Consider the following 9,421-nt stretch of genomic DNA (forward strand, 5'->3'; position numbering starts at 1 on the left):
GGTTCGAGGTCAGTAAGCACAACCAGAATTCATACATAAGTCACACTCGATTTTTGAGAAAATTAAAGGATTTTAAGTCCTTATAGTGTGGAAAATAGGTTATACAGAAGAAAAGAATATATCGCGATATATATCGTTACTGCACGTGCTTCAAATTATATCATGATAGAATTTTAGGCCCTATCGCCCAGCCTTAACCACGACTTTAATCTTTGAACCATCATACTTTTATTCAACATTACAACTTAAGTGCAGTTCAGTTAGCATTAATTTACTGTTTTTGTCCTGTTCTTAATTCTTTCCTGCGTTTCCAAAACAAAAGTGAAAAACTGAAATCGACTCTATTAAGAGCTTCGTTTAAAGAATTCGGAGCACACGAGGAGAGTCGGTCTCTTATTTTGACAACAAAAAAGACCCAAACTGTCTGTACTATTTATTACTTTCTATTAACGTCCATAAAGACAAGCATGATGGTGGCATCATCATTCTGTGTGTGATCTTCTCAACACCGGGGGCAGAGATCGTTTCAGAACAGCTAACTGTCCCCAACAGCGCTGCAAAGATGTGAACGTGGCACACAAGCTGCCAAAATCCAGGTAGCCATGAGTTGTAACTGCTGCTGCAGACGCTTCCACGCAGCACTGAGTTAAGGCTCTGAACACTTTTGCAAATGACAAATTTTATTTGTTCTTCTGGTGGTGGATAAGTCTCAATCTACTGCTCATTTAATCAGTTTCTCTCCATTTAGCTGCTTTAAGTGCGTCTTTCACCAGTCGTGTAATTTTGTCCCCGTGTCCTCAGGATGTAGCACTCGTGGAGCTCAATGAGTCAGGTGACAGCGAGACGTCGGACTCTGAGGAGTCGGACTGCAGCAACGATGACGGCGAGGTCACAGAGCAGAACTTTAAACTGCCCGGAGACAAAGGCAAGAAAAAGAAAGTCAACATCCTGGTCCTGGACCAGCAGGGGGAGTAGACGAGTCAGACAGAGGGACCTTTAGTTTCTTTTCCATGGGAAACGTTTTGCCAACGAGATCCTCAGATGTCATGTCAGAGTTTCTTGTTTCTTTCAAACCTTCTTCACACACAGACAGCGGACAGAACAGCTGCTGCCTGTGGGAGTACAGTGAACACTGAAATGTGCACACAACCTGCCCATAGAGCCAGAACAAATGCTGGGACTCTGCCCTGTGACCACGATGTCTGCATGCTGTGTTGTCTCCTCGTCCTCTGCTTCATGAACGTGAACACATCCTTGCATCAGTTTGGGCTTCAAACCGTTCCCTTCAGCTCTCTGCTGAAGCAGGAAGTGAATTGTGAGTACAGATGGTAATGAAACAAAGCCTGCTCCATGCTCCACAACCAGCATTGAGTGAGTGACCCACCCCACATGGATGAATGATCCTGGATCCCATTGCAGATGCTGGCACTTGAACTGTGCAGCATATAGTCTTTGTCTCCATGGATGCAGCATCCATCATTGGACCGTTTTACACCACATGAGGCGCCTGTTTCTTCTTTGTGTTTGTGGATACAGCAGGCTCACTGACAGCACTCGCCTGAGCTATACTGTACCCTCATCATGTACCCAGTGTGACAAACAATGCTTAAAGTGCACAGCATAAAGCGCTCTCAGCTTTTAGAATCCGAGCCTCTGTGTATATTTGTTGTTTTCACTTCTGTTAAGAATGATATTTTCCACAGATTCTCCTTTTTTGAAACAAGGCTGTGAATGTGATTTTGAACCAACTGAATAAAGTTTAATGACATTGAATGGTAATTTTGTAAAAGCTGAAAACACAAAATGCCTAAAAAGTGCCCCCGAATGCATGTTTCACCCTGTGAGTCACAATGTTTGTATTCAACAGTTTTTAATGACTGATCATCAGATCGTGGTCCATCCTATAAAACACTGAAACGAGTGTTGCTGCGCAGCGCCTTTAATCAACGTCAGCATTACAAAGTCAAATGGACACCAAGCTTGCTGGAGCCTTACTGTTTATTGACACGAGAAACATTTGCATCGTAGCCCGCGCTGCCTTCACTGACAATGTGGCATAATTAGAAAATTAAGTTTACAACTTTGTCACATGATCGATGTATAAAACATCTGGCTGGTGTACTTTAATGAATAGAGAACACTACATAGTCCTGCTGCAGTTCACAAATACAAGGTCAAAATGTATCAAAGAGTCTTTTTAACCTGTTTAAAAAAGTATTTACACAGAAAGTGACGTTTGGACACCGAGTGGATGTGTCAGGATGTCTGAACGGGCGTGATGTAAACAGCTAAACTAACACTGACGTTAAATACTGGCTTAGCTCAGTTCTAATGCAGCACCCAGCTCGAGGCGGTTCATCACAGCTTAGAAATATCTCACACTGATTCTTTGACATTTTAAATTCAGCTGCTAAGCAACCATTTCAGGAAATCAGGATTGTTTGATGTGACGCAGCGAACCAAAGAAAATGACCCGAAACACGAGGAAAAGCTGAAAGGAACTTAAAACGTGACTTAACTGCTCTGGATTACACACTCCAGTCTCTGAGCTCTTATGTAGTTTGTTCTAACTAAAATCTGAAAGCTTAAAATCAGTTTATACATTGTTTTCATCATTAACATTCATCAAAGATCTGTGGGTCTGATCAGAAACACAGAAAGGTTTACATTTACAGCCAAAGAGATCGACGTCTGTCCAAACAGCGATGTCCTGACCGCTGGCCTCAGTTTATCCTGCTTCTCACACGGTTTACGTGTCTTCTGTTTTCCTAGCCTTGTTCCAGAACTGTGTGCTGAGCACCGCTGATCAGGAAGCTTCCTGAAAATTTGTAAAGCTATTTTAATGCTGCTTTCTAGACTCAAACATCCCCATTTTTCGGACCAGTATGGATGTTTAATATTGCTATTTTGTTTGCAGCCTACACAAAGCTGCAGTATTCGTGGGTGAGTAAACGTGAGCCGAAAAGCATCCAGCACACACGGCACCCTGATGGCAGTACACAGATCAGGTGATCCAAGAATGAAAAACCAGAGAAAGGTAAAAAACATTGTAAAAAGGTCTTAAAGGGATGAAGAAGGCAGCATGACGTTTGGACGAATCAGTGACGATAACTGATAGTGTTTAGATTTTTTGCTCTGCTAATTATTTTTACATCTTTAAAAGTACAGCCAGGAGCAGCTCGGCTCCTCAGGGACCAGCTGTGGAAACAAAGAAGGCATGTTGTCCACCTCAAGGTCAACCAAGCTTTCCCCCATCACTCATACAGTACACATGCTCTGAACCATTTGCACGCACACACACACTGAGTTCCTGTTCTTGTTCAGAGTTCATTGGGAGATTGTGAGCCTCAGTATTCCACTGTCACTGCTTTGGTCTTGAGATATTCCATGAGAGCATCCTCACCTGTGGACACAAACGACAGCTTGTTAAAAGCTTGTGGGACAAAAGGTTTCCTACTTAAAAAAAAGGAGTTATAATAACGTCATATATTTACTTTGAATAACAGAAGCTTATCAGTAAGCGTGACCACCACGCCAGCTAGCATCAATTCAAAAGTCAGAATTGAAACAGCCCTACTCATGTAAATTTTGTATAACCTGTAAATTGTAAATACTGTAAAACCACTGTCATTTAATGGTCGGGCATTGCATCGCACAGCTACAAGCATTTCACCTCATGTCATACTGTGTATGGTGTGTGTGTGACAGATAAAATTTGAATATAATATTAAATAAATGTAAGTTGTCTTCTCACCGAGGTCTTTGCCAAAGCCTGACTGCTTGAAACCCCCAAAAGGTGAGGCAACATCAGTCTTGTTGTAGGTGTTCACAAACACGGTTCCAGCCTCCAGCCGCTCGCTCACATACATGGCCTTGTTAATGTCGCGCGTGAACACGCCTGAAGCCAGACCGTACTCCGTGTCATTGGCTCTCTGCAGCACGCCGTCCACATCTCTGGAGGTTGGAGGAAAAGAGCAGAGCGAGGATATGAAACACTGAGCCACGACTCGACGGTGTGATACTCGTTACCCTCGACTTACCCGTCCTTAAATTTGGACACCACCATGACGGGACCAAAGGACTCTTCTTTGGCGAGGAACATGTGGTCCTCCACATCAGTGAACACGGTGGGCTCCATGAAGAAACCTGAAGGAAGACGGGCGCCCATAATCACGCTCTGATGAACTGCGTTACAGCAGCTTTACTGTTTTATTTGACCTTTCTTGTTTTATGTCATTTAAAAAAATGAATTCGTGCTCCATGACTGAGCCCTGTCAGGTGCTTTTATTGTGACAGGCTCGTAATGGATGTTGGAAAAATAGATTTGGTATCAATGACCATGTGAAAACTATAAATCTATACTGTGGTTTCAAGATTTCAAATAATAGTTTGTTTGAATATTCCATGATAAGGCCTGAATGTACCGATTCCACAGTCAGTGCTGGTGCAACCTAACTTGCTCATATATTAGAATCCGATTTGTGCTTTTTCTGCACCAACTTCATGCTCCCAGTTATTTGGCTGGTTTTTGAAAGAGAAACAATCTTTAGATGAGACATTAAATTGGTAATGAAAACCATCTTCCTGTTCTTACATGCAGTATTCAAGGACTAAAACAACAGAGGTCGAGTGTAGCAGCCATTTAGCCTCCAGAGAGGGGCGTGTTCTACCTGGCCTGTCGACCCGTGTGCCTCCGTACACCAGTGTGGCTCCCTCCTTCACCCCGATCTCACAGTACTCCAGCAGCTTGTCCAAGTGGGCTTTGTGGTTCTGTGGGCCGTGGTCTGTGGAGCGATCCAGGGGGTCTCCGATCTTCATCTTCTTGATCTCCTCCACCTTTTAAGGAGAGGGTGTAAAGACAGGATTATGATTTTTCTGACAGCTAATAATGCCGGTTTGGCTTCTTCGAAAGTCACATGATGGCTGTTTCGGCACTCACCACTCGGTCAATGAACTCGTCGTGTATGGACTCCTCCACAAAGAGACGGCCGGCAGCGATGCAGTTCTCGCCCTTGTTGAAAAACACCGAGCTCATGCCCTGTGAGGCAGCACGCACAAACACACAAGCATCAGTGCCATTTCAGTCACACTCTGTGGCGTTTCAGGATCTCACCAACACCAGAACCTTGAAAGGAACCGACCTGTCTCGTGATTATTCATAATTAATATTTCTATGCACAACTAACTACAAAATATCACAAATTGGTTCCCTGAGCGTTGTTCCCTCACCATGCGAACAGCCTTATCCATGTCGCAGTCACTGAAGATGAGGAGGGGGGACTTCCCCCCGAGCTCCAGAGAAACTTTCTTCAGATTACTGACCGCACAGCTGTGAGAGAGAGAGAGTAAAGTACTGTGCAGCTGTGGTGTGCGACCTGTAAGAGTCAGCCGGGTTTTACCTCTTCATGATCTGTTTGCCGATAGGCGTAGAGCCGGTGAAGCCCAGCTTGCGGATGTCTGGGTGCTCGGACAGACGCTGTCCAACCACGCCACCTGGAGGAGATCGAGAAGGTCACGTGACAGAGCCCAGGGGGATGACACAATCTTCCACATGTGCTGCAGTCAACTGGACACTTCTACACGTGCTGTGAGTAGTTCTGCCTACAGCTATTTCTAATGTTGTCGTCACAAAAATCCACACAGGCTGAAGGACAAACAAATGCTCCTTTTTCCTGCTGTGATCGTACAGTTTTAGCTCTCCAGGCAAATAAAACGATGCAAATGAAGCACAGAGAGAAGGACTGAAGTGCTCACAGCGCTGATCTTTGAGAACTTTCCCTAAAGAAGGAATAACCAAAAAGAGCCTGTTTAAACTGTACAGATACTGTTCATTACCAGAGCCTGGTAAAATATTGATGACTCCTTTTGGGATGCCTGCCTTCACTGAAAGCTCAGCAAACTTTAGTGCGGTCAGTGGAGTGACCTGTAAATATCAAAAATAATCATTACAACACATAAAATGCCCAGGAAGAACTGAAACAGTACACAGCACGAGGAACAATGAACCCACCTGTGCAGGTTTGAGAACCAGCGTGTTTCCAGCTGCCAGGCAAGCTGCACTCTTCCACGCCAGCATCATGAGAGGGTAGTTCCACGGGATGACTATGGCACACACACTGTGACAGGAAATAAGCTCTTCAGTCAGTGAAATCCACAGAAATGCGTATACTGTCTAAACAGCTGAGGATAATTAGGTTCAGGTTAGTGAATGCAGAGCTTTTACCCCAGAGGCTCTTTCTTAGTGAAGGTCAGGTTGCGGTTGGGCCGGGCTTGGTTGATGGGAATCGTCTTACCCTGCAGAAAACAGACAGAGTGTGCTGAAGTGAAGAGCTTAGGTTGTGTGCCACTAACACACAAACCCTGAGAAACCTTCACCTACCTGGATCTTGTCACACCAGCCAGCAAAGTAACGGAAGGTTTGGATGGACATGCCGACATGTGTCTTGAGGGCCAGCGTGTACACGGCTCCTGAGTCGATGGACTCGATGGTGGCCAGCTCCTCCTGATGTTCCTCCATCAGGTCAGCAAGCCTGAAGGGAGGAGCTCGATGTTAACTCTCTATATCTATTCTATATCCGTGGAGAACCAATTCCAACAGTCTTAGAGAAGCCCATAAAGAGCCTGGGACAGTGGGACGATGCAGACCTCAGTGATACGTGGCAACTAGAACAATTAAGGCAGAACTTGGCGGATCACCTCAGCGGATTAACAACACTGCACTCCCAGGGAAACTGAAGCTCTGGTGCTTCCAGTTTGGGTTATTACCCAGACTACTGTGGCCGCTGACAATGTACGAGGTCTCACTCAATCATGCCAATCGACTAGAGAGGCTAGTGAGCTCCTACGTTAAGAAGTGGCTCGGACTTCCCAAGTGCCTCAGCAGCGCTGGACTCTACAGCGACAGGATACTGTCATTGCCTATCTCTAGCCTGGTAGAGGAGTTTGAATGTGCACAAGTGAGGCCTGAGATGTCACTCACGGACTCCCGGGACCCCATAGTGGGAGGCACTGCTCCCACCCTAGCAACGGGGAGGAAGTGGGCCCCGGCCACATCGGTGCTACAGGTGAAATCTGCTCTTCACCGCCGTGACGTGGTGGGTCACGTCCAACAGGGCAGAGGAGGATTTGGTCTTGGCGCAGTAACACCTCAGTGGCAACAGGTATCTGTAACCGAACGTCGGGAAATGGTGGTGGAGGAGGAAACGAAACAGCCAGACATGCCAGAGCGCTGGCCAAGCAGGGTCGCTGGATGAATTGGGAGAGTGTGGAAAAGAGGAAACTCTCATGGAGTGAAATCTGGGACATGGAGTCTAATAGACTAAGTTTCATCATCCGAGCGACATGCAATGTGCTGCCTTCCCCAATAAATCTGCAGCTGTGGTTTGGAAAGGACCCATCCTGCCCCCTGTGTACAGTCCCAGCAACACTCAAGCACATCTTGGTTGGTTGTAGGACTAGCCTTACTCAGGGCAGACACACATGGAGACACAACCAGGTTCTCAGGTGTCTAGCTGAGAAAGTTGAGCGCAAAAGAAAATCCATCAACGCTCAACCTTCACGAACCAAGAGGAGCGTCAGTTTTCATCAACATTTATCCAGGAAGGAGACAAGCCGAGGACGAGCCCCTCAACCCAGACCTGGGCCCGCTGAAGGTTGCCAGGGATTGGCAGATGCAAGTGGACTTGGATCAGAGGCTAATTTTTCCCACAGAGATCATAACAACAATTTTGCGACCAGACCTCGTCCTTTGGTCTAACTCCTGAAAACTTGCGTACGTCATTGAGCTGACGGTACCATGGGAGGCAGCAATTGAGCGTAAGAAGCTGTGGTATGCCAACTTGGCAACACCCGATGAATCCAAGGTCCACTACTGACGATGTGTCCCAAATCTTAATATGATAATCTAGATCAGATTCTCCCCCAACCCCCCCCCCCTCCACAGTTCTGATGTTCCTGCAACCCCAAAGTAATCCTCTAGAGGGAGGTACTCACCTGTAAAGAAGACTTCCTCTGTCTCTGGGGTTCATCTTGCCCCAGGGCCCATTTTCGTAAGCTTCTTTGGCAGCAGCCACAGCTCTGTCCACATCACCCACTGAGGCATAAGACACCTTACAGATCACCTGGTTGAAGGTTGAGATCGTCAAACATGATCCAGTGAACATGGCATGGAAAATCTGTGCATTGAGCATAGTGAGTGTGGTCATGTGACTCACGGATCCATCAGTGGGGCTGATGCTATCATAGGTCTTTCCATTTTCTGAATCCTCAAACTTGCCGTTGATGAAACACTGATATGGCATTTTCACTGTCATGTTGTTTACGTCTTTGGTTGCCTAGGTAACAATGGAGAAAACCCCAACTGGGTTTGAGTGACAGGATCTCCCCTTGTTACTTGATTGATTTTGCTTTAGCTCGGATTTAGACTCACATAATCAACGACGAGCTCCTCCTCCTGGTCCTCTCCTCGCAGCTTGCGGACAAACATCTGGATGAAGTCCTGGAATGTGGTGGCCATGTACACATCCTCGTTCTGTAGCTGCACGCCAGCACACTTCTGCTTCACCTCCTCAACCAGTCTGCACACAGTGAGGACAGCTCTTTATCACACACTGCGTTTTTACACGTTTATAAGCTTTTGTTTCTGCTTGGTGAACTCACATTCATGTTAACATCTAAAGGTGAGACACGCACACCAAGCTCCTGCTGTCTGGTTAAAGGGCGCGAGATATAAACCAATCACCTCGAATGTAATATCTCTGTTCATGTATTATTCACATATAAATGTGTGTGTTAAAGCTGCATTGTTGGCAGTGAGACTGGGTCAGGGTTTTTGTATTATCCAGACTGGTATCAGGAGACTCTCCAATTGCTACAATTCCATTCAATGCAATTCAGCTGTCAATTCAATTTTATTTATATGGCGCCAAATCACAACAGGACACTTAACATTACAAAAGCAGACATTTATGTGTGGTTACTCCAGGCAGACAGCCCTGAAAAATGCAGCCAATCCATAAGTGGAAAAGAAAACAAAAAAACTGCAGTTCCTCTAGTGGCCACTAGAGGAACTGCACAAACACCCATGTTAAAATGCCCAAACACAGCATTAAAACCATGTTTGTAGTCCAGTATAAAAAGCTTTTAGGCTCTTTGGATAGTGTACCCCTTCATAACAGCTGTGAGGTGAATGATTTTTATTGCTAACACAAAAAAACATCTGTCAAATCTGACTGACAGATGTTCACACAGGGAGCTGTGGCCTCACTGCGCTGGTGCCTTGTGAAGCATTTTTAATGGAATTATCTGTGAAATAATGTGACTTCCTGTTTGGCTGAATCCATTGGCTCTCGGAGAGTAAAATGATTATTGAGTATTTTATTACGTGTATCTGTGTGTTGGACTGTTTATGAACGCAGGTCCT

General features: G+C 45.5%; 2 protein-coding genes across 2 annotated transcripts in view; one reads left to right on the top strand and one right to left on the bottom strand.

Moving 5' to 3' along the window:
- The window catches only part of nopchap1 (NOP protein chaperone 1), a 5,741-nt gene extending 3,968 nt beyond the window's left edge, over positions 1-1,773 (top strand). Inside the window, exon 4 of the mRNA XM_005742634.1 lies at positions 802-1,773. Within this exon, the coding sequence (XP_005742691.1) occupies positions 802-975 (174 nt within the window). The 3' untranslated portion in view covers positions 976-1,773. The remainder of the gene's footprint in view (positions 1-801) is intronic.
- A 207-nt stretch (positions 1,774-1,980) lies between these two features.
- Positions 1,981-9,421, bottom strand: part of aldh1l2 (aldehyde dehydrogenase 1 family, member L2) — a 23,274-nt gene continuing 15,833 nt past the window's right edge. The window contains exons 10-23 of the mRNA XM_005742635.1: positions 8,429-8,576; positions 8,214-8,333; positions 7,993-8,120; positions 6,380-6,530; positions 6,224-6,294; positions 6,011-6,116; positions 5,836-5,923; positions 5,400-5,493; positions 5,230-5,329; positions 4,940-5,038; positions 4,671-4,836; positions 4,041-4,146; positions 3,755-3,954; positions 1,981-3,403 (exon numbers count right to left, since the gene is read on the bottom strand). Coding sequence (XP_005742692.1) covers positions 3,348-3,403; positions 3,755-3,954; positions 4,041-4,146; positions 4,671-4,836; positions 4,940-5,038; positions 5,230-5,329; positions 5,400-5,493; positions 5,836-5,923; positions 6,011-6,116; positions 6,224-6,294; positions 6,380-6,530; positions 7,993-8,120; positions 8,214-8,333; positions 8,429-8,576 — 1,633 coding nt within the window. The 3' untranslated portion in view covers positions 1,981-3,347. The remainder of the gene's footprint in view (positions 3,404-3,754; positions 3,955-4,040; positions 4,147-4,670; positions 4,837-4,939; positions 5,039-5,229; positions 5,330-5,399; positions 5,494-5,835; positions 5,924-6,010; positions 6,117-6,223; positions 6,295-6,379; positions 6,531-7,992; positions 8,121-8,213; positions 8,334-8,428; positions 8,577-9,421) is intronic.

Source organism: Pundamilia nyererei, unplaced genomic scaffold, assembly GCF_000239375.1.
Source record: "Pundamilia nyererei isolate P.nyererei 1_Seehausen unplaced genomic scaffold, PunNye1.0 scaffold00122, whole genome shotgun sequence".
Lineage (NCBI taxonomy): Eukaryota > Metazoa > Chordata > Actinopteri > Cichliformes > Cichlidae > Pundamilia > Pundamilia nyererei.